This window comes from Sceloporus occidentalis, unplaced genomic scaffold, assembly GCF_023333645.1.
Source record: "Sceloporus occidentalis isolate IW3139 unplaced genomic scaffold, rSceOcc1.0.p SCAF_1, whole genome shotgun sequence".
NCBI classification, from domain to species: domain Eukaryota; kingdom Metazoa; phylum Chordata; class Lepidosauria; order Squamata; family Phrynosomatidae; genus Sceloporus; species Sceloporus occidentalis.
In genome coordinates, this window is record NW_028316981.1 from 180953081 (window position 1) to 180975395 (window position 22315).

General features: G+C 42.8%; 1 protein-coding gene across 3 annotated transcripts; it reads right to left on the minus strand.

The window, feature by feature from the left end:
• Window positions 1-2206: 2206 nt before the first annotated feature.
• On the minus strand, window positions 2207-19274 carry LOC149322934 (protein FAM50A). Of its 3 annotated transcripts, none has more exons than XM_089485019.1 (14): window positions 19097-19274; window positions 17298-17422; window positions 14716-14800; window positions 14461-14560; window positions 13455-13594; window positions 12545-12621; window positions 11993-12059; window positions 11787-11848; window positions 10295-10371; window positions 9614-9668; window positions 7973-8021; window positions 7341-7411; window positions 6947-7057; window positions 2207-2770 (listed from the first exon to the last, which is right to left on the minus strand). In XM_089485019.1, the coding sequence occupies exons 2-14, from the start codon at window positions 17406-17408 to the stop codon at window positions 2762-2764; spliced, it is 1014 nt and encodes a 337-aa protein (XP_089341145.1). In that variant the 5' UTR covers window positions 17409-17422; window positions 19097-19274; the 3' UTR covers window positions 2207-2761. The 3 variants fall into 3 exon arrangements, with proteins under 3 accessions (XP_089341145.1, XP_089341140.1, XP_089341150.1); XM_089485014.1 differs by having other exon boundaries at window positions 19071-19274; XM_089485024.1 differs by lacking the exons at window positions 17298-17422; window positions 19097-19274 and adding an exon at window positions 15271-16359.
• Window positions 19275-22315: the final 3041 nt, after the last annotated feature.

Here is a 22315-nt window from a genome sequence, read left to right on the forward strand (position 1 = left end):
TAGGATGATTTTATAGCAACTCTGATATCAAAAGAGAAGGGGTTGGTTTAGGTATGTTTAGGGCTAATACCCAACACCTGCAGCCAGGTTCTTGGCTGTTTATTCCAGACATGATTCTTTATATCTCATGTCCTATGCCGTCCCTCAAAGTCTCCTTGTCTGTCGTTTCCCCCTTTCCTCTCAGTCTTATGGAAAAGCCTTCCACAGAAGTCTTGCTGATGCGTTTGGACTGTAACTTTCGTTATCCCTCACCAGCAATATTCCCTGAATCCTCTTTTTTCAGCTTTTCCTTTCCCTAGACCATACTTCTTATTCTCAAAATTCTTTTTTGGTACCACTTCTCTGTAGGAGCAAAGCCATTTAGCCAGTGCTAAAGCAACTCGCCTCCCTGCTTCGCTTCTGTGATATCACTGCAACTCAAAAGGCCTCATCACTACCAACTCCTTCACCATGTTTTATAAGTAACTCTGAACCTATAATCCTTATTCTATGGAGGAAAAGTGAGGAAACATATTTACGACGATTCTAGAACCTCATCAGTGACTGTATGTGACAAGATGTCACAGTGACATCTTGTCTGATGAAAAAGCCAGTGGAGCTTCGAAAGCTTGCAACAAGTATATTATTTCGAGTGGCCAATAAAAGTATCACTGTTTGGTGGATTTTTGTATGACTGCAAGCCAAAGAAAAGAATGAGGGCAAATCGCTTGATCCAAAAGGAGGAAGATGACAATACTGAGTCAAGTTACCATCACCATAATGATTATTTGTATAACAGTCATTTTATCATATAATCATGAGCTTAAATCGTATAGAATGAAGAAACATAGGCCTGACTCCCAGGCTGAAATCCTAGCCCAGCCACAGTTTTTGATTATGTCCAGACAAGCAATAGCATTTTCAAGACAATGCAGGCATACTTAATAATACAGCAGGCCCTCCCCTTGTGCGGGAGATCCATTCCAGATCTCCCCCCCCCACATAAGGGGAAATCTGCATATGCTCGCATCCCATTGCAAACAATGGGGCAAGTGCTTGCAGCTCGGGGCGACACGCACACCATTACTTTCATTGCAGTGCAGCTTCTGCATAAGCTGGAAGCCGTGTATAGCGCACCTATGTATGATGCGGGTGCACTGTACAAGCAAAGGATCTCATAATTGATCTCTTACCTTTAAAAAATCCCTGTTTACACCAAAATTAAACAGGCTATAACTTCCCTCCTGGACATCTGCTTTTTTGCAGGCATGGCACTTCTTGCATTTTATTCAGCTAATCAAGATGGCTGTACCATCTGATCCCTTGTGAATGTATAGTCTCACCTTTAATCCCAATCTGAAATCCTTAGATACCCTTATTCAGGAGTAAGAACCATTGAGGTCAATGGAACAGGTAACCAGGTAAGCATTGCACATGTCTGAAAAATGCAGAGAGGACAGTGCCTTGCTTCTCCAGGTTCTTGTGAGAACACATCAACTAAGTATTTCACACTAGATAAACTTTTGCTTCCTTTTAAAAGGAATTTTGCCTTGACTCAAGACAAAAAATAATAGCAATTAGTTACACAACACTTCTAAGGAACTTTCCATCTCATGCCATATCAAATGCACAGAAATTAAATTCTATGGTGTGTGGGGGGGTTAATTTGTGTATTTTTAAAATAAATTATACTGATCTCTTTTAAGACAAAAAGTGGTTTCTGGATGAAGTAAATAAATATTGGGTCTCTTGTGAGAAAGCCCTAAAAACCTTAACACAGTTTATTTATGGCATGAGTGTGTAACCTGTGGCTTGGCACAAGTTGCCGGACTGCAACTCCCATCATTATTCCTCATTGGCTATGCTGGCTAGGGTTAATGAGAGTTTGGAATTCAAGAACTGGAAGGCCATCTGAGCATAGGTAAACTGTGCTAAAAACAGAAATACACTACAAGTTAGGCTTGAAAAGTGGCACTTGCACAGTTACCTGTGGTGACCCAGAATAATTTCCAGGTAACCAGGGATAGAAAGGGTTGAAAAGGTGAAGAGAGTTGGTTCTGCTCCTACCAGGCCATCAATATGTCAAGCTGTTACAGGTAGGGTGGTTTAGTATATTTTGTAGATCTTTTGCATGGCTATTTAAACTTGATTTACTTGCATTGTTGCCCTCAATTGTTAGAGAAAGCATACTAGAATTTAGGAAGTTAGCAGATAAGACAAAAACTGATTTGATAACAGGAAATGCCAGAAACCAAACTAAGCCTTTTTGGCCTTTGGCAACTTTAAAAGTTTATTAAGCCATTTCTCACATTTTGAACAGAACTGTACATAAAACTCAATTTCTAAAACCCAAGACGCAAAGGGACTAAATTGTATCCAGAAATCATTCTCTGAAAATCTAGCTGTGTGAGACAAGTTGTGGTTACTTGATAATAAGAGACATTCTGCACATGATCAATTCACACACCATTTTAGCCTACATGCCAGAATCGAAGTCCCAAGTCTGAAAGTAGATTCCAGTACCAAATCATGCTCAAACCAAGTTCTGGCTCAGTGGCTTCAGAACTGGAGCAAGAGGGCTGAGAACCTTGTGGGCTCAAGGCAGCAGAAGGAGCCTCTTCTGGATTGGGAAAGGCAATGTTTATTTCACCAAAGGCTGATACAGTCAGGGATGAGGTACAGATGCAAAGTTGGGAAGGCTGGGCTGGGTTTGACTAAAAAGGAGTTACTGCAGAAGAACCAGGAAGGCCTCAGACAGCCACAAACAACACATAACAGATGCTCACCGGATCTGCGGGGAGAAGCAGAAAGGGAAGAGTTATTCCTGCTCCATCTGTGAGAGCTAGTGCAGCTCTAATCCCTTGGGCAACCTGACTGTAAATGGAGTGGCACTCCAGTTCAACCAAACAGTGCTTATTCATACTCAGGGGGAGCACAGGGCAGCAAATGGCTGGGTAATGTGAATTACCTTGTGGACCACCGTTAATAAACATGGAAAAGGGAATGTAAAGATGCAAAGGGCAAGGCCATAGGTGTGCCAGTTAAGGATTATAATTTTGGAAGCAAGTAGGGAAAGTAACACAGCAGGCAGACAAAGCATGTAGTCCAAGGGAATCGGCAGGCAAATTTCAAGCTGCCAGTTGGATGAAGATGCAAAAGGAAGAGATTGAGTTCTAACAGACTTTGACACAAAGATCATATAACTTATTTAAAGGAAAAGAAGCAAAGCCCTTGTTAGCCATCTCCCTCTTGCCTTTGGATGCCTGTATTCTCACACCATCATCATTCCTTCTTGCCGTTATTTCAGCAACCTTCCATGCTACATTTGTCCCTGCCTGCATCGCAGGGAGAAGATTCCATCATGAAGGTGTGAGTGGTTGCTATGGAGGATTCTGGGCAAAGTTCCACACTGCATCCAACACTTTGCTGTGGTTTGTTTTTAAAATAGAAAGTTGCCACCAGGTTTTAGCAGGGGAGTGGTGTGTGTGTGTGTGTGTGTGGTGCCAGTCTCATTTTGCTGCTTTTCCTACTCAAAAGTCACACATGCCCATCCCCACGTTATTTTCACCTGGTGGAGTGAGAAAGGTAGTGGTAACTGTAGCTACTGAGAAATACAGTTAGGAAAAGAACAATTAAGCAGTCAGGGACAAAAGTAGCATGGAAGGTTGCTTCCCCTTCTGCTTTTTACTGTACTTATTCAAGAGAGTTCTCAGCTGATTGCCCTTTGCCAAAGTTTCCAAGGTGGTTAAATGGATAACAAAAAACAGCCCCTCAAAGACCAGACTCTGAATGCTTTCATCTTTTAAGGAAAGATGAAATAATCCACACACTGAAGATTATCACACAGAGGAAGCAAACGTCCTCCTCCTGTGATTAAATCGCAATTAAATCCTGTTAATAGCATGAACGGGGGGAAGATTATCACACCCCTGCATGCTTCTCCCATTCTTGTCCCATTTGTAAACAATAATGGAGGCGTCATTTGCTATTAACAGGAATTTCCGTTAATACCAAATTATGCCTCCATTGCTCTTTACAAACAGGACAAGAATGGGAGAAGCGTGCAAGGATGTGATAATCTTCACCCTGATCACGCTGTTAACAGGATTTAATGGCGATTTAATAACAGAAGGACAATGCTTGCCTCCCATGTGATCAAGTCTACTGCCTTTTTAAAAACTTTATTGTATAGATATGCTGCTCTTACTTTGGGGAGAGGAGGTCCCAGTGGTTTCCAATCAAAATCGCTGAGTCTGCATCTATCCCAACTGAAGGCCCATACAAACAGGCCAAAATAAAGCTGCTTTGGGTCACTTTGGAGGTATGCTGTTTAGATGAAACACATATCTTAAAAGGCCAGAAGCTGCACCAAAGCTGTGATCCAGTCCTTAGTTCTGGAGCATGGCTTTGGCGCGGCTTCTGGCCTCTTAGGACACACACAGCATTTAAACAGCATACCTCCAAAGTGACATGAAGCAGCTTTATTTTGGCCTGTCTGTACAGGCTCTCAGTATCTAAACAATCTTGAATCACTCCTTGCGGCACCACATAGCTAATATGTAGGATGGCCCACAATCTTTTTCCCATTGCTGCGTCTCCCATCATGGTACTAGACACTGTGAAATATTGGGGGTGGAGGCAAGTCAACTGCTTCAAAGAAGCCCAGCCATCCAGTACAATTTTTTTTTTTTTGGGGGGGGGGGGGTAGGGTATGTTTGCTTCAAGTTTCTGTCAGCTAGGTATCTCTGGACACAGAGCCAGGACTGAAAGGGACAGCCATGTCATCTCTTGAGCTGGTCCCTCAGAGTTGGTATAAAGGTACCACTGAGTTTAGATACCAATTTCTCCCCATATTCCCTTTCAGACCACCCTTGCTCCATTGTGCCAGTGCCACTGGGGACAGAAAACCAGACATCAGGGGTAGAGCCTTCAGTGTGGTTGCTCTGATGATGTAGATTAATCTTTGTAGCTGCCCCTCTGTCTCAAAACAACAAGTATATAAAATCACAGTTCCTAAAAGCATGTTGGCTGCAAAGATTTCATATTTCTGAGATGTCTTGGATTTGGCAGTTCTTTGTGTTTTTATCATTTCCCCCCTCAAAAACTGTTGTAAGCAAACTCACATTTTGGAGAGGTGAGATAGAAAGTGTTTTAAATAAACAAAACAGAAGGCTGTTGAACCAATCTGCTATTTATAGAAGGTGTTTTTTTCTTCCTTTCTTCTTTCAGGCAACAACGTTCAGAAGCGGCTGCACTACATTTCCACTCATTTTGAGGGCCAGCTCATGTCACACAAGCTAAAGACGTCTCACAGTACCACCTATGCCATCCAATTTTGTTTATGTATTAGACAGGATCCGTCAATATCCACTTGGAGAGAATAAAAGTTTCCTTTGAGCCAGAAAGCTGATCCCCTTTTGAATGGCAGTAGTCCAACTATGCTGTAAATGGCTGCAGCATAAATTAAGTCTTATTTTTAAATCAATGTTAAAAATGGAAGTTTCTGCCAGAAATATATTGTACAATTAGGTTTTAGTGTTATTGCATTACTACATAATTCAGAAAGTGAACACTCTCATAAAATACAAATGGGGAATCACTCATATTCCAAATGTTGGGCTGCAACTCCTATCATCTCTGACCACAATCTGTGCTGCTTATGCTGACAGGAAGTGAAGTCCCATATCATTTGGATGGTCAGAGGTTCTCCAACCCTACACTACAAAGTTCTCCTTCATAAGCCCCATTAGTGTTATGGGCAGGACAGACCTACTTCAATGTGTTTGTGCAGGAGATCTTCCCAGGTTATAAGATGTTACCTTTGTTGTTACCTTCAACAACAAAGCTATTCATTCACTATCCCTAGATTTTAAATTGACTTTATAAAATAATCTATTTTTCCTTTCGAAAGGACTATCAGTAGCTATCTGCAAAGACAGTCAGACCCCAGACTTTCCATTCTCATAGATAATGTATTTTAGATTGCTAAACAGTAAGCGACAGAGATCATCGTCACAGACTCTTTCACGTTACATTCTGGTGACAACTAGCGTGTGAAGACACAGAGCAGAACTGAATGGCCAACGAAAGTTATGAAAAGGAGTCGGGCGCTCAGAGGCTTCTAGTTCAACCAACCTCAGTAATGCTCAATGCATGAGTACAGACAGGGCATTCATTCTCAGCCTCCCATGTCCTATCAGAAACACAGGGATAACTGTACCAGCCTACCTTATAAGGTTGCTGTGATGATTGCAAGGTCTACAAATTGTCAGTGCATGTAAAGCATTTTGAGCGGTTGGAAGCAAAACAGTTTGACTGTGACTGTTGCAGTGTTTCAGATGCCATGATGGGGAGGGATAAATGTGTGGCCTTGTGGAGGGATCAAGATTCCCCCTTCCTTCTGGCTGGAAAAGGGAGTTCTCATCCTCTCTGATCACTGATAAGAGAGAATGGAAACTCCCTTTCCTTACTCAGCCAGCATTTGCAAGTTCTCTGAAAGTGCGTACTAAGATTATTTCATTCCCCAGGCAGGCAAAGCAAAGACTGCCAGACCAAAATTCACCACCTCACACTTTGGCTAGGAAACCGATGCCAACAGCGTGTGGCCCCATTTGTGGGATCATCTGGAACACAGGGAACTACAGGTAACGAAATTTGGCCCTTTATTCTATTTTAATTTCCCACCCATTTTACATTTATAGTTTGATTTTTGATGTGTTTCATAGTAATACCAGTCATTTGTATGTGACCTGAAAGGCAACATATATATCTTTGACTTACAAGCCAATAAGTAAATAAATAATTTAGTTGGCTATGTAAGGAAGTAAAATGTGAATACAAATCTGAATGATCAAATCAGCCAATTTTTTGTCATAGTTTTGGAGATGGCTTCATTACCTGCCCTGTCTTGATTTTCCCATCCTCCTGTCACCTTCCCCCAGCCCGACCAGGTCACTCCATTCCCTACCGTATACTTGTCCCATTTCTTCTCTGGGTCATAGGGTTCCCATCGGCTTGCAGGGAAAATGTGTTTGTTCTTCTCATACCAGCTGCGAAGCACAACCTTGCCTGCATGGGACTGGAGAATGAGGAAGAAAAGTCAGTGTGGCTATGACCAGGAGATAAATGCCCATCTAGCTCAGAACAGGAACGAGAGCAGGAAATTTCCTACAAATGACATAGATTTGCCCACAAAATGGGAAAGGAGAGGAATAGAATGGCCTGCCTGGATTTAACAGCAGGAAAGGCATTGACATTGCTGGGGCTGTGTTCTTTTTTTTTAATCAGACAGAGTGTTTCATTCAGGAAATAGGCCTGGAGAACATGGGGAGTTAAGCGTGGTCCATTCCCCTTCCCCTTACCTCATCTTTTTCCACCGTTGCATCACTCAAAAGCCGAACATCATCATGAACATCAAAATTGAAGAGTGGCCCTAAATTAGAAAGCGTGGACACGTATGAGAAAAGACACATTATGATGCACAGTTCCTGCCCCACAAACTGAAACCCTTCTCTCCAATCATCACCTAAACCTGTAATACTCCATAGTACAAAGTGAATACCTTCTAAGCCTCTCCTCTTTTTCCATTGTTGCCTCAGACAGTAACACTGCTCTTCTTCAATTTAATGCTCCTGGTTGGGTTCACTTACAATTCCCACAGTCCTCCATCAACCTTAAGAGTTAGGAATTGTGGGAGTTATAGTGCAATGCACCCAAGAGCACCAGGTTGGGCAAGGCTGCACTACAACTTTCAGTTCTCCTCATATTGCTAGGTACAAAGTTCCTGAAAACTGGCCTTTCCCATGCCTCTTTCTGCATTTTTGACATTCCCTGTCTGCTCCCAATCACAGTGTCCCCTTATTTGCTACATGTAACCAAACTACAGCCCATTATCAACCATCACACCCTTCCTCCATTATCATGAACCCTTCATCCCAGAAAGCCTCCAATCCAAGGAAGGCAAGGACTGGAAATGGAAACAGAAGAGACTTACCACTTTTCCCCCGAGCCTTTGTGACAATGAAGTCATAGAAGCTATGATGCTAGAAGGGTGGAAAGACAAGGGTTTAAGATACCTCACAAAAATATAAGATATCTCACACAAATATTTCCTGGCCCAGACTGAGAAACCTGCCCAGCGGACTCACTCCCATTTGTGGAAGATGGCAAATGATACAGCAGGTGTAGATACAAGACCTCAAACATTTGTTGATAGAAAAGCCTAACACATTTCAGCCCATGTTTACTAATAAGACCTTCTTCAGGGGGCTACATAAAATCATAAAAGGACAACAGGTAAATACAGTAGCCCCCCCCTCATTTTTGTGGGGGATCTGTTCCGGACCCCCCTGCAAAAACAGAAAATCGCTGGCATTGAAGCCCTGTTGGCTTGAAAGGCGGCATGCGCACCATTTTGTCCCTTTCCATTTGCCACTTTCAAACGGGTGAGGGATGCAGATTCAAAGTCCGCAAAAACGGAGGTGGCAACTGTACATATCCTATTTATATATTGCCTATAGTCTGTATATTGTTGTTCCTGTGTGCCTTCAAGTACAGTAGTTTCTAACTTATGGCAACTCTATGCCAAACCTACCATGGGAAGATTTGTTCAGCAAAGGTTTGCCATTCTTCCCGAGGTTGAGAGCATTTCTTGCCCAAGGTCACCCAGTGGGTTTCATGGCCAAGCTGGGAATCAAGCCCTGGTCTCCAGAGTCGTAATCTAATGCTCAAACCACTATGCCATCCCGAGTCTCAGTTTGTATATACCTACTTAGAATAAAACTGCAGATACTGCACTGTAAGTAGAGAAAGCTTTAGTGAATGTACAAATGTAGTAATAATTTCATTCAGTGTGCTATTGTGTATTTACATGCTTTCCTTTTATGATTTTACTGAGCCCTTTGAAGGCCTTAAGAATACATGCAAGCCAAAACATGTTGGATTTTTCTATCATTAAACAACCATCTTTTGAGCAGCCTGAGATGCATCTCTTGTTTTTATTGTAGATTCACTGGCTGCTGCCTAGTTCTTCCTTCTTTTGCAGGTATAAGAACCACATCTTCCCCAAAAGGGAGGGAATCTGGTTTTGGTCCAGTAGATAAAGTAGGTAAGCATACTGTCCTTTTTAATCAAACCTATCCCCACACCCCAGGCACAGCCATAGCCACCTCAGTCCTTTTCAGGTAGACAGAACAGAAACTGTCTTGTCTCCATTTGGCCATTAATTTGGTCAAGAAAAGCTTCTACAGGATTGCTGGCTGGCAGGGGTAGTTGTTCTCTTAAAATAGCCACCTCTCAAGGTGGGCAGTAAATCTCTAAGAGAAAGTTCAAGCAGTTATGTTAGGGCATGTGCAAGTCCCTCCCTTGCTTGAATGGTTCCCCTAGTACTGCTCTTCACCCTGCCTAATGGCGCAGGATGACAGGAAAGGAAGGCAGTTGTCTGTTATCTTTGCATTTTAACCCTTCTCATGGGACAAGTGTGGTGTGGTTTTCAGCTTCCCACTCCTCCCTAATACTCTGGATGGAAAAATTGTGCTGGTTCAGCACTTTGGGCTTCACACATTGGCACTCTAGTATGTCATGGCAGACAGCACAATAGGAAAGTGTTGAAGAGCAGAGTAGGTCACCCACTTACATGTGGGATTATGAGATCTTCCTTGATGTACATAAGTTGCTCCACACCAGCTGACCTGCAGAAGGAGACATAAATTAGAGACTGAACCTAGTAGTTTCTGCACACACTCTTTCTCTCATCCCCACCCCTTTTCCAAAATCATCAAGAAACCCTGACTGTAACATGAGTTTCTAACCACATTAATTCCTCCTGAGGTTTGCTTACTATAATCATGTATGTGCCTTAGTTTTGTTAAAAAGTCTGCATGAATGCATCATAGTTGTGTGCTCTCTTCCTTTCTCTCATCCACCATTCGAGAGAGGATATGTGTATATTCTAAGCTTCCACTAATTGACTGTATGTATCTTAAAATAAAATATTTATTATCCAACTGTGTATCTGACAATCTCAGGGTGAGGTACATTATGCACAGTACCTTACTTGGTCTGCAATTATGGATCCAAGAATCATCCCCATTTTACAGATTAAGATTTGAGCTAAGAGACAGTGACTTTGCACAAAGCCAGGATTTGAGCCTGGGTCAACCAAGGCCAACTCCAATATTAGTTTAAACACTATCATTCTGTATTTTATAGTATACACATGGTCCTATAACAACCATGGGAGAGAGAGAGATTTAGTCATGCAGTTCTCTCAACAGTCTCTGTACCCTACTCCATCCTGCTCTGACAAGGCCTTTACCGGAGTTCACTGAAGTCTTTACGCAAGATTTCCAAAGCCTTTTGTAGAAACTGCTGAATGGTGTTCCCCTTCTTCATCTGCACTGCGGGGAAAACAAGAATCAGTCTGGAGTGGGTTGCTCTCACCGACACAGAATGCAAGCCCAAAACAGACCCTGCAGTATCCTCAACAATGTCCCATGTGGGTATTCATATAAATATACCGTTTCCTGCAAGCACTTCAAGGCAGTGTACTTTGTCCTCCTCCTCCTCCCCTTTATCCTCAAAATCACCTTGAGAGGGTAGGTTAGACTAAGAGTGTGATTGGGTAAGGTTCACCCAGTGAGCTTCATGTTCCCATGGAGATTTGAAATTGGACCAACTCTGTTTTTCTAGTCCAGGGTGCGAGAAAAGTGCAGCCCCACACTGTTTTTGTACCCTTCCATGAATTTCAATTACCAGAATTTAGAATGCCCCCCAGTGGTTGTGGGAGGCACTTTTGGCATGTTTTTGTCCTCCCAGGTCATTTTAGGCCAGGCCTCTATGAAATTCATGGGGTCGCCATAAGCCAACAAGAGACTTGAAGACATATACACATATGCACGTGTTGGAAAAGAAATCCTCTTGTGGAGTAAAATAGCCCAGAAAGGGACCAAAATGTGAGACTATTCCCACATCCTCTATGGGGCATTGGAAGGCAATCAAGCAAAAGATGTGGCACCCAAACCCCCAATAGCTGCACATCCGTTCTACAGTGACACTCTGAATCAGCCCCACGCCAGCATCCTCCAGATGCATTCAACTATGAATTTCATCATATCCCAACATAACCATGTTAACTGGGGGTGGTGAGACCTAAAGCTCATCAGATCTGGAGATGGTGGTATGGGGAAAGCTGCTCTTGAAAACCATATCCACAGTTCTGGTCTCTATTTGTCTTTCCCTTGCCCTCTTTTATCAAGAAAGCCTATGCATTGATATAAACAGGACTTACAACTTCAACTATATTTAGTTAACTAAAATTAGGTGTACTGTTTTGTGTGATGAGTGTTTCAGTGATAAGAACTGTGAGCTAAAGTGCTACAATATTCTGGGGCTGCTATTTTTCCTCTGGTGCATGATAAAAATGACACATAAAATATTAATGGTGTTTTCTTTGGGGCTGAGGATGCTGAAACTCAGCAAGTGTGGATCTGATCAGCACCTCGGACGGGAGATCATCAGGAAACTCATACCAGCAGCAGCAGTCACACACACTTCCTCTGTCTTGGTGCAGGAGGTCAAGAGACTAGACTAAATCTGCCAAAGGTGCCAGCAAAGAATCTGGGTAGTGGCAAGGCAGAAATTTTTAAAAGTTACCCTTGGACCCAAAATATGTAGGGGAGGCCACACATTGTGAGTTAATGCGTTGAATGAAAAAGGTACCATGACTCCTAGTATGCCCCACACCCAGCTATCTGCTCCTTTTATGAAACTGTGGTGGAAATCTAATACTGGGAGGGAGAAGATCTCACCTTGACAGTTCGGCGGTGTCCAGAGCCATCCCAGTAGCTAAAGGTAATTTCAATTTCTTCACCTAGCCAGAGATGGGAGGAAGGGGGGAAAAAAACAAAAACCTTGAGGGTAAAACCAAAGCCTGATCTGAAGACTTCTGGTGACTCCCTATAAGCATGGCATTCTTGCCTATGACTCCCTGCCAGGCCTGCCATCCCTCACTCACTCTTGATTTTCTCCTGTTTGGCCTCCCACTCCTGACGCAGCTCTTCCCGCAGGCGGTTTTCTTCTTCCTGAAAATAGGAGGGAAGGGGGGAAAAGCAGCCCATTAGTTCATGCTGCAAAAAGAAGCCATCCACAAGGTGAAAGCAGACAGTGATGTGCTTTGGAAGATGGAGCTGGGTAGGGAGTTGGGTTCTATCATGGGCACCATTTATTTACTACTTGTCATGACTTTAGGCAAGCCTCAGAAGAAGGCAATGGTAAACCTCCTCTAAACAAATCTTGCCCTGCCCCTCCCCCAAATAAACCATGATAGGTTTGCCTTAAGGTCGCCATAAGTCAGAAGCAACTTGAAGGTACATGCTGCCACCACTTCTCTACTCTGGTCCATTTTCCCACCACTGTATCCTCACAACAATGCAATCAGGTAGATTAGGCTGAGAGAGAGAGTCACTGAAGGAGTCAGGCCTAGGTAGGACCTAGATCTCCCAAGTCCCAATCCAGCACTCTAGTGGCTACTACACTGGCTTTCAATGGAGGTATGTAACCACCTTACCTCACGGTCACGGTCAGGCAGGAAGCTAGTGTCCACATCTGGGTTCTTCCCCAGTTTCTTCTTCTTGGAAGGAAGCTCTGAGCAAGATGGAGAAAGCACAAATGAGCAAGGAACTAGTCTCAGAACTCCACCACCTAAACTTAACACCCACCCCCTTTGTTCTCTATGCCCCTACTGCATTTCACTATCATTATTCCAGGTCTACTCAGATGCTTTCCATCTGTGAACATCCAGTTGTCCATGCACTGGTAACTTTTCAATTAGACTACTGCAATATACATTACATGTGGGCAGTTCCTGAAGATGACTCAGAAACTGCAGCTGGTGCAAAATGCAGCAGCTTGAATGCTCAATGAAATTCCATCCAGATATCATATAACATCAGTTCTGAAGGAATTGCACTGGCTACCAATACATTTCTATTCTGAAATCAAGGTTCTGGCAATAATGTTTAAAGCCCAAAACGGATTGGAATCTTGAAGGAAGGACACTTGAGGGAGTGTGTGTGTTCGTTTACCAAGAACTGAAATCTATTGGACAAGCCGTTCTCCATGTCTCGTTGGTAAGGAAAATACATTCTGGGATGAAATGGGAGAGGGCCTTTTCTGTGGTAGCACCCCAGTTGTGGAATTTCCTCCCTTGGAAGCCTGAATGGCACCAGCATTGGAATCATCTTGGCACTAAGTTAAAACCTAGCTTTTTGTTAAAGCCTTCTGGCCAAACTGATTTCATCGAGGTTGCACATGTTTTATGGTTATATTATTCAAAATCATATTTTAAACTTTTTAAACTTTTGTAGTTATTTATTGCTTTAAACTTATTATATTGCAAGCCACTCTTGAGATCCTCCGATAAAAGGAAATATATAAATATTTTAAAGAAAAAGTAATAAAAACTTCCTGTTCCTCACCTTCCCGCTCTAACTCTGCTTCCTCCTCCTCCTCCTCAGCTCCATCCTCTTCCTCCTCTTCATCCAAAGTGAAGGACAAGCTCGAGATCTTACGTTTTTGCTCCTGTTTGCGCTCCCGTTCCCGCATCCGCTCCAACTTCCTGTGAGGGCCAAAGCAGAGTCATCTGTGAAAAATAGGCACACTTTGGGAAGGGGAAATGAACTCTGCCAGGATCTTTGAGAGATGCAGGGAGCTGAGAAACATTAAGAAAATGGTAGAGGAAAGGAAAGACTACATCCTTATGTCCATAAAAACAAAAACAGTCCTCCCTGGTTTGTCTCCATACTGCAGTAATCAAAGAAATATTGCCTCTGAACATAGAGGCTCCATCAAATTAGGTAACCAACCCCACTACCAGCTTCTGTCCAGTGGGGTAATTTGTCCTCTGTGAATATACATGAAGTAGAAATCCAGGCTATTTTAATTCCTTGGGCAGTGAATTCTGTAAGTTAATTATGCACTGCATGAAGGAGTACTTTCTATGCTAAATGTGCTGCTCCCAACTAACAGCTTACATCAGATGTGGGGAACTTCAGGCAGGCAAAATCCAACTCTCTTGGTGCTCCAATCATAATTGCTTTTATCCCAAACACCATCACTGGGTGGTTTTCCATATTTTAAATTTTTACTCATTTTAAAAGGTTGAAATGTCTCTCTTAAAGCTTTTACAAAGAATTTTTAAACAACAACAAAAGTTAAAGGTTTAAGCTACTATTTTTGGTCCCACTCTCTTCCAGTTGATCCCATCTAGCACTAGGGTGCATCCCTCAGAATCACTCTGAAAATGAACGTGGCCCTCAGCCTTAAGGTTCCCCACTCTTGGCTTACATTCTTAGCCAGTAAAGTACTCCAGCTGTCAGCGACCACCATAGGTTCAATAAGTAGAGAAGGTTCAATAAGTACAGAATCCCCCCAGCCACCACCTTAGACTACCTAGAATGAATACAAGCCCACCCCAAGACTCACAGCTGCAGTTCTTTGGACTGCTCCTTCTTCGCCAGCTGCTTCTCCCGTTCCTTTACAAGAGCTTCTTGCTTGGCCTTCATGTCATTTAAGGTCACCAGGCCTATCAGAAGAAAGCAAACTATGTCTCAGACACATAAGGGTTGAGCATTCAGTGATAGGCCAGGAACTGGAATCCATTCAGCCAAGCTGAGATTTAAAAGAGAAATTCCTGAGTTCTGTTTTCAAATGCACAAGTGCAGAAACACACACACTTACCAACTGTGCTGGATTTCAGCTCTGCTTCCACTGCATCGTAATGGGCAGAGAACTTCTTATCAATATTTGACTTCATGATGTTTTCCTGCCAAGGGGAAAGGACAGATCATGGATCATGTTTCCCACAAGAAGGGAGAAGCCCCATAACTTTCCAATTCCTAAACCAACCTTCTTGGCCTAAACCCTGAGCTTGGAAGAGTTTCTATTTTGGACCACAAGTCCCAGAATTCCACAGCCTATTGGCTATGCTGGGTGGAGGATCCTGAGTGATGTAATCCAAAGAAGTAAAATTTTCAAGCTCTGGCTAAAACTGCAGAAATCTACAACTATCCCAAGGGGAGGAGGATAAAAGGGCAAAGGAAGCAGCAGTTGTCTAACAAACCTCACATGACATCAATGGGCTAAATCCAATTGTCAGGCATAACTAGAGTAGGCCCATTAAATCAATGGGAAATGTATACATACAGGAATTATAACACCTGTTAACTGAATCAGTGGTAATTGCCACTGATTCAAGATGTCTGCTCTACTTCACTAGTGAAAATAACTGCTCACACTTTATTGGCAGGATCCAATATTGTGCTCCTGTTGGAACTGCTTCCATTTGGAAGGGGACACTCTTCTTCTGGATCAAGTTTATGGTTAGCCTAGAGAGCTGCAGGGGCATATAGGTAAGAAGAGAAACAACAGTCCTAGAAGACATCTGCTGGAACAGGAGTGGATAAAATCTAGCCCATAGCCTGGTTACAACTCGTCTGACTGTTTTTGTGCCCTCTGTAGCTCTGCTCCTTATCTACTAATTTTTTTTAAAGCCTGCAATGCCCTCTATGGAGCTTGGGAGCATTTTTACTATGTTTTGGCAGCATCTTTAAAATAGTTTTTTAAAAAAAGTAAGGGAACAAAAGGCAACTTCTGGTAACTTATTTGTTGAAAAATGGCCTCTTTGAGCCTAAAAACATGGCAAAAATGCTGCTGAAGGCTGTTTTAAAGGATCTGGGAGGCAATTTTTTGTTTTTATTTTTTGTTAGAGGATGCAATTGGCCAGTGTTGTCTTCTAGAGGGCTAATGCTGTCCCCAATCTACAACTACCACAAAGCCAGGAAAAGCAAAAGGCAAAACAAGGGCAAGGGAAGTGGGAACTGTCTAACAAAAACTCAAATGACATGACGTCAATGGGCTAAATCCAACTGTCAGGCATAACTAGAGTAGGTCCACTGAATCAATGGGAATTATACATATATGGGAATTATAACGCCTGGTAATTGAATGAGTGGTAATTGCCACTGATTCAAGGGGCCTGCTCTACTTCACTGATGAAAATAACTGCTCACACTTCACGGGCAAGTTTCAATGTTGTTCTGCCCACCCATGCACTCAAATTACAGTGAATTTAAGTGTCTATCTCAGCTACGTCAGACTTTACAGCACATCTTAATCTAAAGACTTGGGAGGAATTACATACTTCCCTCCCCCCAAACATTTCAATTTAAAAAAAGATATATCCCCTTCTCATCAAGGGAAGAAGAAATTCAGTTGGAGATGAACACATCATCAAGGAGAATTTGCAGCTATGCAGGTGCTGTTGCCAGAAGGAATTCCACTTCTTTGATCACAAGTCACGTTCCATGAGAAAGGAGAAACGGCCATGGCAAGAAGCCCTTTACACCAAAATAGAGAGAATACCTTTGGCATTGTCTCAGCAATCCAAACAGGAAATTTGTTCACTATCATCTAAAAGGTTGAGAGGTAAGAACCAAGCAGGAGGATCTGCAGTTGCATTTGGAAGGCAAAGTGCTTGCAGAACAAAACCCAAGACAAGGCAACAGGACAGTATCTATTTGAGAGACTTCCAGGCAATCATACACTGCATTTTTGAATACCAGTATGGAGAAAACAAGCAAGGTGAGCAAAGAGTTGTCGGAAGCAGACCTTGGTGGAAAAGATCTAAAATACTGGAATACTATTATTATTATTATTATTCAGGGTTGTAAAGCTAATTATAAAAAGGCAGGGAAAGGAAGAAAAGAGCCTTTAAGTCCATGCACTGCAGTAGTAAATGATCACCCAGTTCCAGAATGAAGAGAATGGCAATACCTGTGAATGGATCTGAGTCAAAACAAGGAAAGAAAAATCAATGTAAATTGTAGCTACAAATCCACATATCCATCAAACAGCTGGAGGAGGCATTTTTTAACAACTTTGCTTGTTTCCTGATGCTAAAAACACTGTGCAGGATTAAAATATTGCTGATGTCAACAAAACTGTTCTTCTGTTATTAGGACTACAGAAAAAGTGTTAGGATATTTCAATCCAGACATTAATTTAAAATTTCCCTATGTGTTGACAGAAAAGGCAGCTGTACCTGATGGGGCAGGTAAAGCATGTTGACTTAGGTCCAAACACACTGTAGAAATAATCCAGTCTGAGACAGCTTTAACTGCCCTGGCTCAGTGCTAGGCACCAGAGTTCTGACAGAGAAGGCTAAATGTCTCACAAAACTACAGTTCCCAGAATTTCCTGCCATTGAGCCAGAGCACTAAACCCCCATGCCGGTACCCACCAAGATTTCCACTTCCACTCACCTCCGCAATGCGTTGCCTCATCTGCTCCATATGCTCACGCTGCCTCTCCCTCTTCTTCATCAGCTGGAGCGCCCGGCCAGCCTCACTGGCAGCTCCCTTGTATTGCGCCATGGTTGCTGATGAACCTGGGAGACACAAAGCACAATATGATTTTACAAAGTTGCCTTGTATTTTCTATTCTGGCTCTCATCTTGCTTGTCTTTCGACGGCAGGCTAATAGGAATAGCAATAGCAAGTACATTTCTATACCGCTTATCAATGCACATAAGCACTGACTAAGTGGTTTATAAAGTGTAAGCTAATTGCCCCCAACAAGCTGGGTATTCATTTTAGTGACCTACAAAGGATGACAGGCTGAGTCAACATTGAGCCCCTGGCTGGGATTAAACTCACAACCTTGAAGCTGTGAATGGCTGCAATACTGGCATTTAACCACTGCACCACGGGGCTAAGATGTTTTTATTTAAGCAAGCATTTAAAACATAAGCATGCCATGGTTGTTTTTATATTCGGCATGTGTATTTGTCACGCCTTTTAACTTCTGTATATTTGCAATGTAATTTTATATTATTTTTAGATGATTTTAACTCTTTTAAATTTTATTGTAATTTTTTAAAAATCTGTGAGCCGCCTTGGGTCCCTTTGGGGAGAAAGGCAGCATATAAATTAAACAAACAAATAAATATCGTAGCAAGCAATGCCTGTTCATAAACATTCACCACCTCCACCATCATCACTTTAGCGTAGGACTGAGGCACTCTGGTTCTTCAAGGGTTTTGGACTTCAACTCCCATAAGCCCCAGTAAGATTCTAAGACGAATCTATCATGGGGTTTTCTTGGCAAGTTTCTTCAGGAAGTTTGCCATTGTCATCCTCTGAGGCTGAGACCCATGTCTGAGTCTCCCAATATGTTTGACTCGCCCCCAAGTCCTCAGGAATCCCTCTCTACCAGGAAGGCTATCTGAGCAGCTCTAGCAGCAGCCACAGCAGCTCCAATTTGCCCATCCTGGACACCTCAAGACATCTCCCCATCTCTGACAAATAACCTGGTGTTGCTTCTCAACCTCTTCCTCTGCCCAAGGTCACCCAGTGGGTTTCGTGGCTGAGCTGGGATTTGAACTCTGGTCTCCAGATTCACAGTCCAACACACAAACCACTATGCCACCCTCGCTCTCTATTTTTCACTTACAGTGACCCAAAGGGCTTTCTTGGCACGAAAGAGGATCTGCCTTTGGCTTCCCCTGAGGCTGAGAGTGACTTGCCCAAGGTCACCCAGTGGGCTTCGTGACTCAGCTGGGATCTGAACCCTGATCTCCAAAGTCACAGACCAACACACAAACCACTATGCCACCCTGGCTCTCTGTTTTTGGCTTATGGTGTCCCAAGGGCTTTCTATCACAGGGCTTTCTTGGCAAGATTTGTTCAGGGGAGGTTTCTGCCATTGCCTTCCTCTGAGGCTGAGAGAGTGTGACTTCTTGCCCAAGGTCACCCAGTGGGTTTCCATGGCTGTGTATTGATTCAAACCCTGGACTCCAGAGTCATAGTCCCACACTGAAACCACCCACTACACCCCACATATAGTCCCAGTGTTGAAACTGTGACTCCTCTCTTCATACAATGCATGGTTTCCCCCACTGACTCATCATACCCCTGTTCCATGAAAAGAAGCCCAATACAAGAGAAGAGGACCCCCCCCCCCAGAAAACAAGGCTGAACCAGAAGGACGAGGATGGGAGGGTGACATACAAAATGGTGGGTGGCTGTGAGCCTCACCTGGTCAAGCCTAAGACAAATCTCACCTTTCTCCTCTCTCTGCAACAGAAGAAAGCCTCTTCCCTTCAGAAGATGCCACCAGCAACCTTAAACTACGTCATTGATATGAGACCGGAAATGGCCTCTGTTTACTTCCGGTATAAACTGAAGGCAGCCCTTGCTTTGGTTCTCCACAGAGTGGCGCCGCTCTGCCCCGTGACATCTCTATGGTCCAAAACACAGAAATAATCATCCATTTTAAGGCTACTTTAACTGCCCTGGTTCAATGCTAGGGAATTCTGGGAACTGTAGTTTTGTGAGGCATTTATCCTTCTCTGTCAGAGAGCGCTCTGGTGCCACAATAAACTACAATTCCCAGGATTCCCCTCAGCCAAGGCAGTTAATGTGGTCTGAAACTGGGTTATTATTTCTGCAGTGTCTTTTGGGCCTATTTGTGCATCTTTGTTGTTGTTTTGTGCCTCCAGGTTAATTTTTTTTTTACTTAAGGCCACCCTCTTCTTGGCCAGAGTGACCAGATGTCTTGACCACAAAGGAGGACAAGGCCCCACAAAATAGAGGACATTACCAAGACAAATGTAGCACAGTGGTCCCCCCAAACTGTACTCTTTTTAAGGGATTTCAGACTTCAGCTCCCATAATCCCAGACTATTGGCCAACATGGCTGAGGCTTCTGGGAGATGAAGTCCAACATCTCTTAAAGGGCACAGTTTGGGGACCACTGAGTAACACATTGCAAAATAAAAGCTAAAAACACTCATATAAGAGTATACATTCATGCTTCTTAGTCATGCTCAAAATGGTGGACGTTTCAGAATGTCTTCTGGACATGAAGTTCAAATATAGGACAGGTCCTGGAAAAGGAGGACTTCTGATGGCCCTGATCTTGGTTTTTTTTCTTGGGAAGATTTGTTCAAAGAGGGCTGGCCATGGCCATCCTCTGAGGCTGAGAGCGTGTGACTTGGGAAAGGTCACCCAGTGGGTTTGTCGGGATAGCAACAAATATACACTGTGCCAAAGCTACAAAGAAAATTTTTTGAAGATGTTTCATCATTGGTACATGTCACCGAATAAGCTGAACTTGATATATAAGATAGGAAATGCAAGATGCTGGAAATGTCAAAAACTCGATGCCAACTTTTTTCATATGTGGTGGAATTGCAAATATGCCTGCCAATATTGGAAAGAAATCTATGCGGTGATGTCGGAAATGCTTCAAATCTCAATCCCCTACGACCCTCTCCTCTACCTTTTAAATATGACAGCCATAATAACAGATAAAGATGTAGAAAAGAGATATAGAAGAATAATCTTATACATGGTAACCTCAGCAAGAATCATATATGCTAAACAATGGAAAAAACCTACAATACCTACAAAAGAGGAATGGCTTCATAAATTGCTTGAAGCAATGGAAATGGATATCCTAACCGCTCGACTAAAGAATGCCCAAACAGAGGCAATAAACGGAAGAGAAAAAGAATGGCTATGTGTAGAAAAATATATAGAGAAAAATAAATAAGTATGTAAATATGACAGAAAAGTTAGAAAGGCTATGAATATTAACTTCTCCTAATATAAGTAACTATGTTATAGATAAAATTTCACATTGATAGATAGTAAAGAGGAATTTGCAGGCTGCGGACCCTTTTATTTTCTTTGTATTTCTTTACTTACTTCTTTTGTCAAAAGGACACGTAAGATAAATACACACCAGATGAGAGGAAACAAATGGATATAAACAAATAAGAGTGGTAAAGACCACCTAGGAAGTACAAAATAGTGGATGTAAGTTTTGGTTTAGAATCTAGAATACGACTAATAGATAATAGAAAGCTATTATGTCTTTTCATTTTGTTGTTGATATCTTTTTTGTTATGTTATTGTGTTTTGTATTTTGTGTATATATGTATGTTATGTTTTTGGTATATGTGTTTTATAAATAAATAAATAAATAAATAAAGGTCACCCAGTGGGTTTTTATGCTCCAGCAAGGAATCGAAACCTGGTCTCTAGAGTCATGCTCCAACACTCAAAGCACTACACCACACACTGGCTCTCTGCAGTACAGAAAACGATGCAGTTTGACACCACTTTAAGTGGTGTAGCTCCATCCTAGAGAATCATGGGATGTGTAGTTTTACAAGGTATTTAGCCAGCGGGATATAGTGGTTTGTGCATTGGACTAGGACACTGGGAGACCACGGTTCAAATCTCCAATTGGCCATAGAAACCTGCTGGGTCACCTTAGGCAAGTCACACTCTCTCAGCCTCACAGGATGGTAATGGCAAACCCACACTGAACAAATCTTGCCAAGAAAACCCCATGGTTGGTTCACATTAGGGTCATGATAATTATTATTATTATTATTATTATTAACCTTTATTTATGAAGCGCTGTAAATTTACACAGCGCTGTACATGCAATCTTTTTAGTTAGACGGTTCCCTGCCCTCAGGCTTACAATCTAAAAAGACATGACACAGAAGGAGAAGGGAGTGGTGACGGGAAAGGGTAAGAGGTCCAGCAGTTCCTCTCTACCTCCGAGGCCTGGACCAAGGCAGATGGACTGGAGGGAGGGCTTGGCTCCAAAATGGAAGGTTAATCATTATCCAGGGAAAATACATACTCACAAGTAGGATAATACATATACAGTACATAACAATACAGGAAATGGATCGATAAACAGCCAACAACAGAACATCAGATAGTAAGCGACAATTATGCGATGCCTGGGAAGGCTTCTCTGAACAGGATGGTTTTCAGCTCCGTTTTGAAGCTGGTTAAAGAAGTGATGGCTCTTGCTTGTGGAGGAAGAAGGTTCCAGGAGTGAGGGGCAGCAAGTGAAAAGGGGCGAATCCGAGATGGGGCAGAGGAAATCCTGGGTTGAGACAGGAACCCTTGACTACCAGAACGGAGGGCCCTGGTGGGAAGGTGAGGAGAAAGAAGGTCTGATAAGTAAGGAGGGGCCAGTCCATGGAGGGCTTTGAATGTCGACAGCAGGAGCTTATACTGAATGCGGAAAGGGAGAGGGAGCCAGTGAAGGGATGCCAACACAGGAGAGATGTGGTCAGAGCGGTGGGTGGAAGTGATAATGCGTGCAGCTGAATGCTGGACAGAGATTAAAGGACGGAGGTGAGAAAAAGGAAGCCCAGCCAGGAGGACATTACAGTAATCAAGTCGTGAGACCACTAGGGCATGGACCAGGATCTTGGCAGTAGAGGCGGAGAGATATGGTCGGATTTTGG